At 43.0% G+C, this 16,748-nt stretch overlaps 3 protein-coding genes across 10 annotated transcripts in view; 2 read left to right on the forward strand and 1 right to left on the reverse strand.

Annotated features, from left to right (window-relative positions):
* LOC118113961 (DENN domain-containing protein 4B-like) overlaps positions 1 to 143 on the forward strand; it is a 27,833-nt gene extending 27,690 nt beyond the window's left edge. For all 6 annotated transcript variants that reach the window (XM_035164109.2, XM_047340741.1, XM_047340743.1 and 3 more), the window contains one exon: positions 1 to 143. This exon is cut by the window's left edge and continues 2,179 nt beyond it. The gene's annotated coding sequence lies outside the window, so the exon portion shown is untranslated.
* A 2,459-nt stretch (positions 144 to 2,602) lies between these two features.
* Positions 2,603 to 10,974, forward strand: kiaa0319 (KIAA0319 ortholog). 3 transcript variants are annotated; one of them, XM_035163810.2, is made up of 16 exons: positions 2,606 to 2,848; positions 4,020 to 4,087; positions 4,462 to 5,126; positions 5,349 to 5,472; positions 5,573 to 5,647; positions 5,739 to 5,885; positions 5,972 to 6,119; positions 6,231 to 6,379; positions 6,459 to 6,610; positions 6,677 to 6,815; positions 6,900 to 7,059; positions 7,247 to 7,383; positions 7,598 to 7,720; positions 7,862 to 7,952; positions 8,165 to 8,256; positions 8,576 to 10,974. In XM_035163810.2, exons 2-16 carry the CDS (start codon positions 4,042 to 4,044, stop codon positions 8,731 to 8,733), a joined length of 2,406 nt encoding a protein of 801 aa, XP_035019701.1. In that variant the 5' UTR covers positions 2,606 to 2,848; positions 4,020 to 4,041; the 3' UTR covers positions 8,734 to 10,974. The 3 variants fall into 3 exon arrangements, 2 of the variants coding, with proteins under 2 accessions (XP_035019703.2, XP_035019701.1); XM_035163812.2 differs by lacking the exon at positions 6,677 to 6,815 and having other exon boundaries at positions 2,605 to 2,848; positions 6,231 to 6,383; XR_004697371.2 differs by lacking the exons at positions 8,165 to 8,256; positions 8,576 to 10,974 and having other exon boundaries at positions 2,603 to 2,848; positions 6,231 to 6,383.
* Positions 10,117 to 16,405, reverse strand: aldh5a1 (aldehyde dehydrogenase 5 family, member A1 (succinate-semialdehyde dehydrogenase)). The gene is made up of 10 exons (XM_035163813.2): positions 15,721 to 16,405; positions 14,370 to 14,453; positions 14,040 to 14,210; positions 13,684 to 13,800; positions 13,199 to 13,342; positions 12,971 to 13,114; positions 12,739 to 12,897; positions 12,504 to 12,667; positions 11,795 to 11,853; positions 10,117 to 11,645 (listed from the first exon to the last, which is right to left on the reverse strand). The coding sequence occupies exons 1-10, from the start codon at positions 16,006 to 16,008 to the stop codon at positions 11,434 to 11,436; spliced, it is 1,542 nt and encodes a 513-aa protein (XP_035019704.1). The 5' UTR covers positions 16,009 to 16,405; the 3' UTR covers positions 10,117 to 11,433.
* Positions 16,406 to 16,748: the final 343 nt, after the last annotated feature.

The raw sequence follows: 16,748 nt of genomic DNA on the forward strand, positions 1-16,748 counted from the left end.
TCGGTTGAGCGGTGACTCGAGCGGAGGAGTGTATTTAAAACAGATTATTGTGTTTGCTGTTGTAATTTATAAATGGTTGTGATTTCAGTTGTAAATGTTTTTTTTTTTAAGAAAACAGAAATAAAAGACGGTGACGAGCCAGAGTCAGTTTGTCGTCTTTGTTTTGATCAAAAACTTTATTGAAAATAATTTATAATTTTATATATCGTTTTAATTAAAAAAGTACAAAACCAACAGGAAACAGATCTTAGTGTCATGTTCATTCTACAGTGTATGAAAAGAATAAAAATAAAAAACTTTATGAACTGTTGAACATGACAGAGAATCTGATCATATACATCTGATTTAGTTCAATTGTAAATTATATTTCATGACTCAATTTATTAAAAATGTAGTTTTCTACATTTAGAATTGTAGCAGCTAACATTTAGAGTTGTAGCTAACATTTAGAATTGTAGCAAACATTTAGAATTGTAGCAGTTAACATTTAGAATTGTAGCTAACATTTAGAATTGTAGCAGTTAACATTTAGAATTGTAGCAGTTAACATTTAAATTGTAGCAGTTAACATTTAGAATTGTAGCAGTTAACATTTAGAATTGTAGTTAACATTTAGAGTTGTAGCTAACATTTAGAATTGTAGTTAACATTTAGAGTTGTAGCTAACATTTAGAATTGTAGCTAATTATAGTTTACATTTAAATTTTGCTTTAGAATTGTAGCTAACATTTAGAATTACAGCTAACATTTAGAATTGTAGCAGCTAACATTTAGAATTGTAGCTAACATTTAGAATTGTAGCAGTTAACATTTAGAATTGTAGCTAACATTTAGAGTTGTAGCAGCTAACATTTAAGTGCACTTCTTTATTTAAGTGTAACATTTAGAATTGTAGCTAACATTTAGAATTGTAGCTAACATTTAGAATTGTAGCAGCTAACATTTAGAATTGTAGCTAACATTTAGAGTTGTAGCTAACATTTAGAATTGTAGCTAACATTTAGAAGTATAACTTAACATTTAGAATTGTAGCTAACATTTATAATTGTAGCAGTTAACATTTAGAATTGTGATTAACATTTAGAATTGTAGCTAACATTTAGAATTGTAGCTAACATTTAGAATTGTAGCTAACATTTAGAATTGTAGCAGTTAACATTTAGAATTGTAGCTAACATTTAGAATTGTAGCAGTTAACATTTAGAGTTGTAGCTAACATTTAGAGTTGTAGCTAACATTTAGAATTGTAGCATTAACATTTAGAATTGTAGCAGTTAACATTTAGAGTTGTAGCTAACATTTAGAATTGTAGCTAACATTTAGAGTTGTAGCTAACATTTAGAGTTGTAGCTAACATTTAGAATTGTAGCAACATTTAGAATTGTAGCTAACATTTGAGTTGTAGCAGCTAACATTTAGAATTGTAGCTAACATTTAGAATTGTAGCATAACATTTAGAATTGTAGCATTTAGAATTAGGAAGTGTAGCAGTTAACATTTAGAATTGTAGCTAACATTTAGAATTGTAGCAGTTAACATTTAGAATTGTAGCTAACATTTAGAATTGTAGCAGTTAACATTTAGAATTGTAGCTAACATTTAGAATTGTAGCTAACATTTAGAGTTGTAGCAAACATTTAGAATTGTAGCTAACATTTAGAATTGTAGCTAACATTTAGAATTGTAGCTAACATTTAGAATTGTAGCTAACATTTAGAATTGTAGCTAACATTTAGAATTGTAGCAGTTAACATTTAGAATTGTAGCTAACATTTAGAGTTGTAGCTAACATTTAGAATTGTAACTTAACACATTTAGAATTGTAGCTAACATTTAGAATTGTAGCAGTTAACATTTAGAATTGTAGCAGTTAACATTTAAATTTGGCAGCTAACATTTAGAATTGTAGCAGTTAGAATTGTAGCAGTTAACATTTAGAATTGTAGATTCACATTTAGAATTGTAGCTAACATTTAGAATTGTAGCTAACATTTAGAATTGTAGCTAACATTTAGAATTGTAGCTAACATTTAGAATTGTAGCTAACATTTAGAGTTGTAGCTAACATTTAGAATTGTAGCAAACATTTAGAATTGTAGCTAACATTTAGAATTGTAGCTAACATTTAGAGTTGTAGCTAACATTTAGAATTGTAGCAGTTAACATTTAGAATTGTAGCTAACATTTAGAGTTGTAGCTAACATTTAGAATTGTAGCTAACATTTAGAATTGTAGCTAACATTTAGAGTTGTAGCTAACATTTAGAATTGTAGCAGTTAACATTTAGAATTGTAGCTAACATTTAGAATTGTAGCAGTTAACATTTAGAGTTGTAGCTACATTTGGTGTAGCAAACATTTAGAATTGTAGCAAACATTTAGAGTTTGTAGCTAACATTTAGAGTTTGTAGCTAACATTTAGAATTGTAGCTAACATTTAGAAATTGTAGCTAACATTTAGAATTGTAGCTAACATTTAGAGTTTGTAGCTAACATTTAGAATTGTATAATATTAAGAATTGTATACTGTTAGAATTGTAGCTAACATTTAGAAATTGTAGCTAACCCTAACAACACACGTTGTCTACAGTTATTTTATTTTGAAAGTTGCGACCGGATATTAGGTGTGTAATTTCCGCTGACTCGACACTAGTGATTTCTCTCAAATTCAGCATCAACGTGAAACTAAACCCGAACCGGACCCGGTCACATCCGGTCAGACCCGGTATAAGACCCGTTCTAAGACCCGGTCAGACCCTGGATGAGACCCGGGATGAGAGCGTCACACCCCGGGGTGAGAGCCGCAGGACGCAGCGGAGCCACCGAGGAGAACCGGGAGCGACCAGCAGGTGCGTTCGATTTCATTTATTTCATCTTTTCACGTTTTGTCGCTAAAAATGAAAGATGAAGAGAAACGAGGTGTTTTTGTTGTCGTGGCTGAGCCCGCAGCCAATCAGAGCTCCGTCATCACATCACTCATTGGACGAGTCCCGGAATAAACGCGTTGTTTCGTTCCGACGCAAAATCATGAATGTTTTTCATGATACAGTAAATGATCTGTATGAGTTTGACTGTGTTGACTGAACTTGATTTTATTACGTTACAGCTTCAGAAGCTGCTGTTCGTCTCAGGTTGCCTCTACGTACAAAGTCTGAAGTTTTAAACGACGACGTGATATTTAGTGTAATGACTTGAGGCCGAATCTGAAAGTTCTTCATACTGACACAGAAACTACTTTAATTATTGTGTTTTTTATCACAGATGTTTATCTTTGGGCGATCAAACCTTAAATTGGTAGAATTTCTGAGGGAGTTTTTAGCCGCAGCTGTTTAAAGAGGCAGATGAAGCAGCTGTAACAATGTGTGAATAAATCAGTTTTTTATATTAAATTTATATAAAATTATATTTTGTCGTTGTCAAAGTGCGTTTGTTTTCTGTCACCGAGCCGCTGCTGCCGGGCGGGGCTGCAGGTGGCGCTGTCCGGAGCTGTGGTGCTGAAAGTGTCCCAGTGTGTAACTAACACCAGAGAAGAAGAAGAGTTTAATTTGTATTCACTTTACATGAATAGAAATAAGGTATTTTGATCAGTTTAATAGTTATAGATGTTTAACAGTTGAAATCAAACACAAAGATGAAAAATAAAAAAAATATTCTGGGACATAAATAACGATGATTTTAATTATGAAAATTGAAAAAGCTTCTTTATCAACCATCCGTCAAAAAACATTAAATATGATAAACAACATAAAAATGAATACTTATTACATTATCATCAGATTGTTACAATTTGTAATTCAATCCTAATGTGTTTCATTAACATTTATGCATTTATATCTGTGTGTACGTGTTTATATAAATGTACGTGTAACATTAAAGGTACTTTTGTTTATATTCATCAACAGTAGATTTTAATAAGAAGAATTCAATCTTTTTGTTGTTTATAACTTTTCATCATATTTAATATGAAGCTATTTTCTGTATTGTGATATTTTCCTTCTTTAAATCAATGATTTGTTTCAGGCTTCCGACGCTCGGACTGAACATGTGGGAGAAAACGTTGCTGCTGCTGCTGCTTCACTCGGTCGACGGTACCACATCATTAAAAAGACTGTTTTTTAACATTGATTCATCAGGAAATGATTGTTTGTTTCTATTAAAATAATAAATCATACACATGTAAACACGTTACTTTACAAATAAAAGTTTGCATAAATGATTTTCTTTGAATATTATTAGCTTTAAAATTGACTTAAGCGATCAATCGATTATTAGACAAGTTGTCGATATTATTCTGTCGTCCTGATTAACAAACTCTAATTTTGTCTGTTTACAAAATAAACATAAGTATATGTTACATATTTAAGAAAACAACATAAGCCCAACCCTAACAGTCTGTGAAATATAGAATTGACCACTAGATGGCACCGTCCTATATCACGAAATAACCAGATTTGTTTTTCAGCTGTCATGGCGTCTCAGTGCTGGCAGGGGGCGACCTTCTCTCAGGCGGTGGTGTCCCCGGCTGTGACGAGCAGCGGCATCCTGCGGATACCCGGCGTGTTGACGTTGCCGCAGTGCGTGGCGGCGTGCTGCGACCTGCCGGGTTACAACCTCGCCTGGCTGTTCCAGGGACGCTGCTATATCCTGATCTGCCAGCAGATGGAGAACTGCCAGCCGCGAGAGAGACCAGGGGCCGACTCGTTCTTGGCCTTCCTGCAGAGGGCGCCACCTCAGACACTCGTGCTTCAGTCGCTGGTTAGAGGGGAGCCGTACAGCGGCCGCTGGAGGCCCCTGTCGCGGCCCTCTGAGGCCCCCGGGGACCTGGAGGCTCTGAAGGACCTGGCTCTCTTTGACGGGCCCCGGCAGGACTTCTCTGGCCCTGGGAGGCTGGACGTGGAGTATTCCGAGGGAAGCCAGGAGGAGAAGGCAGGCGGAGGTTCAGAGGTCGTAACGTCGACTCATCATTCGTCTCTGAAGGGAAGAGACGGATTCAACCAATCAGAAGCAGACGACGGTCCAGAGAGGACTGAGAGCAGCGCGGCCCAGATCCGAGCCTCGTCTGTGGGGAACTTCAGCCGAGGAGACGAGGACGGAACCAGGAGGCCGACGGATCCTGCAGAGAAAACAGTGAGTGAAGAATCGACTCGAAGCCACGAGAACGACTGACAGAGGAAAAGCATCAGTTTCATTCACTTCAGAATCTTCAGAACTAAATTTATATATATATATAAAAATAGATAAATATAATATAAATAAAAGTTCTCGTAAAGTTTTTTGTCTCTGTCACCTCCTCGCCTGGATATTCACTATTTTGAATTGTGATATATTTTTCCGCACGTTTCTTTACAGACCAAAACACAAGGTGGCACTGTTTCTTCATCAACCACTGACTCCACCCATCAAGACCATTCAAGGACTACAGCTCCACCCCCGACCACAGCTCATTGGCCGAGCAGCACAACCACACAGACGGGTACAGACGACATCATGATGTTTTCAAAGTAGATCAGCGTTATAACTGTGATACAGTTTCAGTCATGATACAGAAGCTTGTTTCCTTCAACTGTTCACAGGTCGATCCCCGACGCCGCCGCTCACAAAACCTGAACAACACACGTTGTCTACAGTTTCACCTGGACGCACAACCGGTACACACACACACACACACACTCACACACTCGTTATAATAGGTTATTAATTAAAGTATCACAGTATTATTTTATTGTTTCTGATCCACAGATGTTGTGATGACGTCAGCAGCTGTAGCTCCGCCCACCATGCCCCACCCCCCAGCCAAAACCATAACCTCTGACCCCCCGACCGCCACCTCACCTCTCAGCACCAGCCCCGCCCCCCCCACCACGACCACCCTCTCTGCTGACTCTGGTAAAAAAAACTTTCTGTTAAATCAACTAACAACATTTTTTTAAATGTATAAAAAACACAGAAACTTCTGCTGTGATTTTGTTCAGTGTCGGAGGTCGTCGGGTCAAACCGTGGTCCGGTGGCGGTTGTAGGTCCTGACAGGAAGTTGTTCCTCCCGCTTGGCAGCTTGTTGCTCGATGGCAGCGGAAGCACCGACGACCACGGCATCGCCAGCTACCACTGGGACGCCATCAGGTCGGATGATGCAGTACAACGTGCAGTGAAATGAAGATTTTACTATTTTGCGTTTGTTAAAAATCTTTTGAAGACGAAACTCTGATGTTTTCCGACATGTTTCTTTTCCAGCGGTCCTCCTGGGTTAAGGCTGGAGGAGGTGGACCGGGCGGTAGCTACGGCAACAGGTCTCCGGGTGGGGCGCTACACCTTCCGACTGACTGTCTATGACCAGCAGGGGGCGAAAGACAGCGCCTCAGTGACCTTCAGGGTCGAGGAGGGTAGGTGGGTTTGAATCTCGTATATTTACTGATCTGAATCAGCAGCGCGTTGATTCTTCTGTGGTCCTTCCTCCTGCAGCCGCTCGTCTTCCTCCGGTCGCTCACGCCAGCGGCAGCCACACGTTAACTCTGCCCAACAACTCGCTCATTCTGCGAGGATCCGTCACCGACGGAGACCAGACCAGGGTCCAGTACCTCTGGGTCAGGGACAGCCAGAGTCCTGCTGCTGGGGTCAGTCCAGACACTAAAATTAGATTAGATTAGATTAAAATCATTCTCATAAGCGTGTGTCTGCAGGACGTCCTGTACGGCTCGGAGACTCAAGCCTCTCTGTACCTGGCCAACCTGGTAGAAGGAACCTACCTGTTCCAGCTGAGGGTGACCGACGCTCAGGGACGCTCCAGCACGGCCACGGCCACGGTGGAGGTCCGACCAGGTGGGACGAGAGCGCGGACTGAGGGCCGGAGGGTGCTGACAGTTTTCCTCATGTTTAAAGTTTGTCCCTCCTGTGTCTCCGTAGAGCCGGGCGGGGGGGAGGAGGTGGAGCTGGAGATGCTGGTGTCAGTGTCTCAGGTGAGTTTGTCTCAGAGGGACACGGTCGTCCGGCAGCTCGCCGCTCTGCTGCACGTCTTCGACGGGGACATCCAGGTCCGAGCGCTGCAGGGACACTCGCACCTCAGGTACCGACCGACTGGTTACTGACCCACTGGTTTACTGACTGACTGGTAAACTGACTGGTTTACTGACTGGTTTACTGACTGACTGGTTTACTGACTGGTTTAGTGACTGTTTAATTATCTAGGATGCTGATTTCAGATGTCTTATCTCTAACAAGCGTTTCAAGCTGTTTCCTGTGTTTGGCTCCAGCTCGGTGCTGAGGCTCTCGGTGTGGGGCCCCTCGGGGCCCCTCCCTGGCTCCAGGTTAGTGGCTCTGTTGAGGAACCAGCTGCTCAGAGACAAGAGCGACTACCTGCTGTTCAGAGTCCTGAGAGTCGACACCGTGTGTGAGTGGGAATCCAGATTATTCTTTCTCTGAGCTGGTTTTAATAGAAAAGACGATACCGATAAAAATACAGATTCATCAAACTTTACACTTAAATACAGACGATAAATAAAAACATGTTGTTTTGACAGATTCACATTTATTCTAAGATCTTAAAACATTAGTGTTGTGTAGTAGTTGTGTAACAGTGATTGTGTGTCTTCTTGTTCCTTCAGTGTGTCTCCTCCACTGTTCGGGGCGTGGTCAGTGTGATCCGGTCACCAAGGACTGCACATGTGACCCCTTCTGGACGGAGAATGTGATTCGCCGTTACCTTGGTGACGGCGAAAGCAACTGTGGTAACTCTGATTATTAGCACAGAAAAATAAAACTGTAAACATTTGGGCGTTGTAGTAAAATATTCTGTAAAATCCACGTGTTGGATAAACTTGTTTGTTACTTTATTGAACTTTACTAAGTGTCTGTGCTCTTCCTGTCAGAGTGGAGGGTTCTGTACGTCATCCTGACCAGTTTCCTGCTCATGGGCGTCATCCTGTCCGTCAGCTGGACCTTCATCTGCTGCTGCAAGAGGTCAACGCACATTACACGTTAACACATCTGTCGTCACACTGCTTCTGTGAGGAAGACGAGCTGGGCGGTGTTTTCAGACACCGTCCTGCTGCTGGAGCTTAATGAATGAATCCTGGAGGGCTGACGATGATGTGACAAAGCTGATTCTCTGACCAATAACAATCAAGTTGAGATACTGAAAGAAACAGCTGATGGTTGATCTGTGTGTTCAGGAGGAGACAGACCAAAGTGAGGAGGAAAACCAAATACACCATCCTGGACAACATGGACGAGCAGGAGAGGGTGGAGCTCAGACCCAAATTCAGTGAGTGGCCTTGACGTCATTGGTTCAATGGAAACATGAACTCACGGAGGTGAAGGAAGGTCAGAGGTCAACGTGGGATCACACAAATCCTGTTTGACCTCCTCGTACCTTCTTTAACCTTCGTTAGAAAAGTGTTGGATAAAAGTATGATTATTATTTCTGATCAAACTGTGACATTTTAGATCATAAAACATGTCACGTATTATGTTGATAATAAATCTGCTGATAGTTCAAGGTCACGCTACAAAACAGCCTTCAAATGAATATGTATGAGAACATATAGAAGTGTGAGGAGGATTGAACCCTTTCCTCTGTGCAGGCATCAAACACCGGAGCACAGAGCACAACTCCAGCCTGATGATGTCCGAGTCGGAGCTGGACAGCGACCAGGACACCATCTTCAGCCGGGACCGACCCGTCCAGAGCAGGAACCAGCTCATCGCTCAGGCTAATCGCAACGGAAACGCCTTCGGATGACGGGATAACCGACCTCCACGTGACGCAGAGAGGAGCCTTCCAGGAGGTTTGCACTCTGGCGGCCCCAAGTGGTGAGAGAGATAAGGCTTCTCAGAGTTTGACGAGCTTGATCCTCGTTAGTGAAATCAGTAAAATGAGCGTCAGGGTCGGACCAACCCGGCACTTCCTCAACACAAAGGATTTAAAGGCCTTCCAACAGCATTAACTCATTAGCTAACAGGCTAATCGAAGCTAACGTGAGCTTCATTATTATTTCATCTCAATAGTAACTTGTTAAACGGTCACATCCATCCAGCTGCCCTCTGCTGGATGGATGTCCTCTGCAGACAAAGAAATATCAGTATCCAAAAGAAGACCGCAATATGTTTAGCTCAGCACTTTGACTGAGGGAATTGTAATTGTTATACAAACATTTCCAGTGTTAAAGTGTTGACTGACGACCTCAACTAACATAACACACAAACACAGTTTATTTATTTCACTGTCTTTTTAAGTTGTGCTCCATGTTGAACCTGGCTTAGCACAAGGACGTAAACCAAAGGGCAACAGTCAAAAGGAAAGAAGGTCTGATCGGATAAAGACGTGGCACGGGGTTTATTTATCAAGCTGTTCCTAAGTTTGATTTTTTTATGATGTTCAAAGGTTTAGTTTTGTCTGAATAGAACGAAAGTTTCTTAAATGAATTCATGTGAACAAAAGCTCCTTCAGTCACCCTAACTTTGACTACTACAAAATATATATTACGATTAAGACCAATTACACATTTTAGAAATACAATCTGCTGTACAAATAACAATAGTTGGTACTGAACAACCGGACAGTGTTTACGACATTAAACTGATGGAATAAATTACTGTAATTCTATATATTAGTACATATTAAATATATGCTACATAAAATAAATGATAGTGATAATTGTGTTAAAGAAATACAATATTATGAAGCTTCTGGGCAGTAACCTGTTTAATTATTAGTATTTCCTATGGCCAAGGCGTGCAGATTCCTTTTGAGATTGTCTCTGAGTTAATGAAATCTTTATAAACGTAATAATCATTTTAAGCCAAATATAAAAAATCAGTCTAATCAGGTTCATTAACAAAATAGACTGAAAACTGGATTATTTCTAATTCAATGAATGAAAATCTCTGTTGGTCAAAGCTGAAACAACGATGATGCTCCTGATGAGTGAGATCGTTACGACTGGGACTCTGTAAAAAAACACACCGATACTTTACGTCTGGTGTTTATTTGCTCACCACAGTGTCAGTCACTTCCAATAAGGTTTGTAAAACAAACTTCACCAAGACTCAAAATGGCTCCAGGGCAGAAAACTGCTTCAGGTTCAGACTAAACCTGCCACGCATCTAAAGAAGTATCACCATAAATCTTTCAATTTGATTTATTTCTTTATCTCTACACAGAAAAACACTGACATTGACTTTGTCCTAGAAACTGGATGCATGCAGATGATTCATCCTTCACATTAGGCCACGAGTTCAACGTTTATATTCACTCAACATATCATTTTACCCAAACTGATACATATACTACATTTTGAACTAAAGGTCCAAACATTAAACTGAGATACAAGAGATAAAATACAATTTGTTCCTATTTCTTTTGTATCAGCATATTCAAGGATTTTAATCACAAAAAAAACAGTTTTCACTGAAATAATCCTACGACAGAACTTTAGGAAGATCAACACCAACGAAACTATTTAGCGTAAGGTTTAGTGTATTTTGTTTTATCAGTAGCACAACTAAAAGTTTGTGCTAATACAGGAAGTTCACTTTGTAGAAAATAAAAGTTTGATCAGATGTTTTCGAGGATGGTGACGGAGGAGAAGACGTAACCGTCACCAACGTTTTCAACTAAACCCCGCCCCAAAAAGTCACTCTCCAATCACAGCTTAGCAACTGTTACTAGGCAGAGCAGGCTGGCTAACTAGCAGCAGTAACGAGTTTGTAGTGTTTAAAGTTTCCGTTAGAAAAAGTCTGGTTGTGGGAACCAGAACCAGGAAGTTAAACCCAGAGACAACTGTCTTGACTTTTTAAACCTTTATTACTTTTGCTGCTTTTTATTGTTTCTTATGTCTGTATTTCTGTTTTACATCTGTAAATAATTGTTCCTTTACTGTATATTTGTATATTTGTATTGTAATCAGGAGATTAAAGAAAGCGAGCTCGCTCTCAGTGGCTTTCCCTCTGTATAAATAAAGGTTTCAATGAATCAACAAAATATTAGTAAGTAAAACTTCTTCCAATAAAATAGTTTTAACATTTCTTTTACAGGACTATTACAAAAAACTAAATTATGACACGTATGTAGCCGTTACAAACTGTTACCATGGTAACCAGTACAGATGCAGTGTGGGAATGTAAAGCTTGACGCCAACAGTTACCGAGGGGGCGGGGCTTATCAACAATGGGAGGCTACAGCTCCTCCTACTGGTTAGAGTAGTAAAATATTGTTATTTCACAATAGGAACATGAATGAACTCCTCCTGTTTTGATTGGTGGATCGGGATTATGGCACAAAGTCAGAACAGAACTGAATATTCACCCCTGATCAAAACATGATTAACTGCAAAACATATTTCTCTGGACCCTGTTGTTATTTGTCAGGAGCGTTCCCATTAAAAACGTGTTAATTACAACGTGGCTCTACAGATCAGGGCTGGACGCTGGCGCTGCCTCCTCACAGCTTGAGGCCACCGAGACACATGTACTTCACGTCTAAATACTCCTCGATGCCGTACTTGGCGCCCTCGCGGCCCAAACCGGACTGTTTGACCCCCCCGAAGGTGCACTCCGGGGTGGACAACAGGCCCTCGTTCACTCCAACGATCCCCACCTCCAACTCCTCCGCCACCCGCCAGATCTGACTGATGTCCTGCGAGTAGAAATAACCTGAGAAGAAAGAGGAACAGAGTTTCAGCAGCGAAGGAATCTTTAGACCTTCAAGATGAAAGTATCTGGTTCTATCAGAGTCCACTTCCACAAACTCATTGTTATCTTCTGTAGTTCTTCACGACAGGAGCTCAGAGGGACGAACTCACCTGCCAGTCCAACGTTGGACGCGTTGGCGATGGCCAGAGCCTCGTCCTCGGTATCAAACCTGTGAGACAGAAACAGGTTCTGATACGAACACAAACAGCTGCAGCAGAGTTTCTACCACTTCTTTATGTTTTAATACAGAACAGACTTTATTACGATTAGTTTTTCCTTCCACTACACCAACCAGTTCAGTTTCAGCCTCCGTGAATATCGTTTTCCAGACTCCTATGAGGTCACTGTGACCTTTGACCCTCAAATCTGTTCATCTTTGAGTCCAAGTTAATGTTTGTACAAAATGTGAAGAAATTCCCTCAAAGTGTTTGTTCACAAGAACGAGATGGACAGACGAGAGGAAGACATTCCACCTCTGGCCACTGGGTGTCGCTGGAGCGGAGGAATACAAATCCGGGTGCTATTGTTTATAATAAAAACACTCAAACGTCCTCTTGGTATTTTAATATCGCAACAACTTTAGTTTGTGATGATTCTCATCAGGCGTCTGCATGAAGGAAACATCCGTCATATGAAATAAATATTTATAACGTCTTCACAGACGAACAAATAGAAATACATCAAATGCAGAAGTGGTCACTTTAAGAACCAGTGAAAATCTGATTCAGTAAAAAGGTTCAGTCTGAGGATTTTCTGTTTCATAGAAGCATCAACAGATGAGATAAGAGGAAATGAATTGAGCTGGACTCTGTGACGCACCTGATGACCGGCAGCAGCGGGCCGAACGTTTCCTCTCTGGTGCAGAGCATGTCTGTGGTGACGTCGGCGAGCAGAGTCGGCTCCATGAAGGACCCGTCCAGACGCTTCCCTCCCTTCAACACCTTCGCTCCCCGGGACACGGCATCAGATACCTGCTGGACCACCTGGGGGACAGAGGACGGGTCAGACGTCACCAGGACACAAACCAACTCGCCGAGCAGAACCGGATCTGCACCTTCTCTGCAGCTCTGCTGTTGATGAGCGGCCCCTGGGTGGTGTCGGGCTCCGAGCCGTGACCCAGACGGAGCTCGGTGTCCATCGCTCGGCCCAGTTTCTCCATGAAGCGATCGTAGATGCCGCTCTGAACCAGGAACCGGTTTGAACACACACACGTCTGCAGGGAGGAGACGATAACATGTCAGAGAAACGTTTATATTATCTTACATGTGACTTTGCAGTATTAATACCTGTCCGGAGTTCCTGAACTTGGAGGCCATGGCTCCGCCCACTGCCTTGTCTATGTCGGCGCTGTCGAACACGATGAAAGGGGCGTGGCCACCCAGCTCCATGGACGTCTTCTTCACTGTGTCGGCGGCCATTTTCAGCAACACCTGAGAAGAGATGACTTTAGATTATAATTACATTATTTATGAACCGCGATGACGACATTAAACAACCAAACAGAGAAGTTTTACTTTGCCGGTGGCTGTGGAGCCGGTGAAGGAGATTTTTGCCACCAGGGGGTCGGTGCAAAGAACCTCCCCGACCGCCGGAGTCCTCTCTCTGGAACAAGGGACCACGTTGAACACACCCGCCGGGATCCCCGCCTGCTCCGCCAGCTACACACACACACACACACACACACACACACACACACACACACACACACACACACACACACACACACACACACACACACACACACACACACACACCAAAATTGTGCAATATTTCCGAAAAATAACAAACATTAAAAAGGGGTTTCATATCTGAGGTAAAAGATTCAAAATGATTCCGTGTGTTGTTGATGTTAAGTTTTAACTTCACCTTTGTTATTTTGCTATTGAAGAAAATGACGTGAAGATTATCTTTAAATCACGGTAAGATTTAAACTGGTGTCATGAACCAGATATAAGTGGAACAGTTTATTAAAGATCGATTGTGTTATTATTGCACCGACCTCGGCCAGAGCGAGCGCCGACAGCGGCGTGTCCTCCGCCGGTTTGACCACCACCGTGCAGCCGGCGGCCAGAGCAGCTCCCACCTTCCTGGTGATCATGGCGCTGGGGAAGTTCCACTGTTAAACAACACAACGTTTACCAAACTTAACTTCTTACCCATCAGAGTCGTTTTTACATGAAAAGTTTTCAACTGTTTTGAACAGTTATGTCACGTTCACAAGAACATGAGGTCACCTTGACCTTTGACCTCCAGATTCTAATCACTTCATCCTTGAATCCAACTGAACATTTCAATCCAATCTGAAGAAATTCCCTCCAACATAATGAGAGCAGAGACTTGTGATTGGCTGCTCACCGGGGTGATGATGGAGCTGACGCCCACCGGCTGCTTGAGGAGGAAGAGCTTCCTGTCCTTTGCCGGCGAGGAGACGATGTCGCCGTAAACTCGCCGAGCCTCCTCTGAAAACCACTCCAGGAAGGAGGCGGAGTATGCGACCTCCCCGAGAGACTCCGCCATTGGTTTGCCCTGAAAAACACACAATCGACCTGAGGGTGAAACGACGACAACGATTCCGAGACAAAGATCACGACACAACAAACAACACATCCACTTCCTGGTTCTGTGGAATATTCACCCGTCTACAAACTTGAACCCACGCGAGTGAGTCGGGTGAACGATACTCACACATTCAAACGTGACCAGTTTGGCGAGGTCTTGTTTGTGCAGCGTCATCAGGTCGAACCACTTCCTCAGCAGGATGCTCCGCTCCTGCAATAACACACATGTATAAATATTGTATATGTAAATATACAGATTTGTGTGATTTTTGTTTATTATTAAAGTTCAATCTGTAACTTTTCCAATTTTCAAACGTCTAAAATCATCAAAACTGTGTTTTATCTGTAGCTGAGCTTATATTTTCAAACCTGCAGAAATCTAACGATTGTTTATTTATTTATTTATTTCATTTTTATCCAGTTTGAAGTCACATGTTCACTTTTTAGATCTCGTGGTTTTTATCTCTATGTTTGAAGCAGATGAAGGATTTTAGTCGTTCGACGTCTGGATCTGAAGTTTTCAGAGAAACGAGCGTTAGCGGCGGCTCCGCTATTGATCATAGACTGTAAATAAATCATGAACCCCTCCTCCTCCATGTTAGCAGATGGGACATGGACTGAATTTAATCTCAAAGATGTTTCTGTCATTTCACCTCGTTCTCATCTCACTGATGTTTGTTCAAGTTTCTGATCACTTTGGATTTCATTGGTTATTTGATGATATGAAAACAGGCTGAGACGTCATGATTGACAGCTGACACTGACTCAGGATTGTGTGTGGGCGGGACCTCGATACCTCGCAGTCCCACTGCAAATTACGTCATCGCCACAAGATGGCAGCGTTTGTATCTGAGATATTCTGTCAGTCTGATTGACAGTTTCTGCACTAAAGTGAGCCTGAGTTTGTTTTTTGTTTTTTTCTGGGTGGAAATGCAACATGAATATTTCATTGGAGGTTAGTTTGAGCCGAATTCACGTTGAATTGTGTTTTCACTGAGAAAACACAATTCAAACGTCATCTTGTAGTTTTAACTGAGCACATTTGCAGGATTGATATTAAATTGGAGGTTTTTCGGGTTGAGTTCAGGACGGAATCCTTTCTCCTGAGACACTGGAGTGGAAGTTGGTTTGAATCCAAACTGCGGGTTTCCCTGTGAATGTTGTCTGAGCCGAATTCAAATCGGTTTATAAAAGCTGCAGCTTGTTGTGTTGCTTCTTCTGAGCACGTGCGCAGGACTGATATTAAATAGAATGGAAACAGTTGAAAACATCCGGTTGACTCTGAAGTTAAAGTTGTGATTTTATCTAAACTGCGGGTTTTATTATAATATTGTGTCTGAGCCGAATTCAAGTTCCACTCCTGTAACAGAGGAAACATGGTTTACATTTCGTTATGCTGCTTGTCTGAGCACACGCGCAGGAGTTATGGTAAACCGGGGGTTTCTGCCGCGGAGTCTGGTACAGGCGGCGGTCTCTACCTTGGCTGTGTGCCGCCTCCAGCCGTCGAACGCCCGGTAGGCAGCGTCCACCGCCTGCTTGGCCTCCGCGGGGCCGCAGTCCGCCACCCGGGCGATCTCCTGCCCGGTGGCCGGGTCCAGGACGGGGAACACCGAGGCCGCGGAGATCCAGCGGCCGTCCACGTAGCCCTGCGTGCGGAGCAGCGGAGCGGTCACATCCAGGCTGTAGAGCCGGTGCATGGCGGCGGGCGGCCCGGGCAGGACGTGCCGGAGGAAGCAGCGGGTCCTCGGCACAAAGACAGCGGACATACCGGGGGAGGATGAGAGCAGCTGCCGGTGGGTCTCTCTCTCTGTGCGGGGCTGAGCTCTGCTTCGTCCCCGCAGCGCCGCAGCTGAAGCTCCGCTGTCTTCTGTCGGTTTGAACCGGTCCTGAGGAGGAAGCGTGAAACCACGTGACTGTGCACAAACACAAAGGTTCGAGTCCGGGAGTCACTGAAGCATTTAAATGAGAAACATCCACTTTACTGCAGGACACACATATAGGGACACACTGTATAGATGTGCTCTCTCACTCAGTCCTAACAGAAACTGCTCTACCTCTAACCTCACTGTCTCCCACTTCCTGTCTCTGACCACTTCTCTGACTCTCTCTACTGACACCCCGACCACATCAACAGACTCTGTACCTGCTCCCTCTCTCCCTCCTCCTCTCTCCCTCCTCTCTGTCCTCCTCTCTTCTCTCTCTGACCTCCTCCTCTGACCTCCTCTCTCCCTCCTCTCTGTCCTCTCTGTCCTCCTCTCTGTCCTCCTCTCTGTCCTCTCTGACCTCCTCTCTTGACTCCCTCTGCCTCCTCTCTGACCTCCCTCTCCCTCCTCTCTGACCTCCTCTCTGACCTCCTCTCTCCCTCTCTCCCTCCTCTCTGACCTCCTCTCTCCCTCCTTTCTGACCTCTCTCCCTCCTCTCTGTCCCTCTCTCCCTCCTCTCTGACCTCCTCTCTGACCTCCTCTCTCCCTCTCTCCCTCCTCTCTGACCTCCTCCCTCCCTCTCT

This window comes from Hippoglossus stenolepis, chromosome 8 (genome assembly GCF_022539355.2).
Source record: "Hippoglossus stenolepis isolate QCI-W04-F060 chromosome 8, HSTE1.2, whole genome shotgun sequence".
In the NCBI taxonomy this organism is placed as follows: domain Eukaryota; kingdom Metazoa; phylum Chordata; class Actinopteri; order Pleuronectiformes; family Pleuronectidae; genus Hippoglossus; species Hippoglossus stenolepis.

Bases quoted from the DNA above. Each gene is read 5' to 3' on its own strand.
- aldh5a1 (XM_035163813.2), bottom strand. From the start codon at position 16,008: ATGTCCGCTGTCTTTGTGCCGAGGACCCGCTGCTTCCTCCGGCACGTC. The intron at 14,454-15,720 runs GTAGAGACCGCC...GTGTTATTGCAG, and splicing joins GGAGGCGGCACACAGCCAAG to GAGCGGAGCATCCTGCTGAG. The intron at 11,854-12,503 runs GTGCGTCACAGA...TCTGTCTCACAG, and splicing joins CCGCTGCTGCCGGTCATCAG to GTTTGATACCGAGGACGAGG.
- kiaa0319 (XM_035163810.2), top strand. From the start codon at position 4,042: ATGTGGGAGAAAACGTTGCTGCTGCTGCTGCTTCACTCGGTCGACG. The intron at 6,120-6,230 runs GTCGGATGATGC...TTTCTTTTCCAG, and splicing joins TACCACTGGGACGCCATCAG to CGGTCCTCCTGGGTTAAGGC. The intron at 7,721-7,861 runs GTAACTCTGATT...TCTTCCTGTCAG, and splicing joins TGACGGCGAAAGCAACTGTG to AGTGGAGGGTTCTGTACGTC.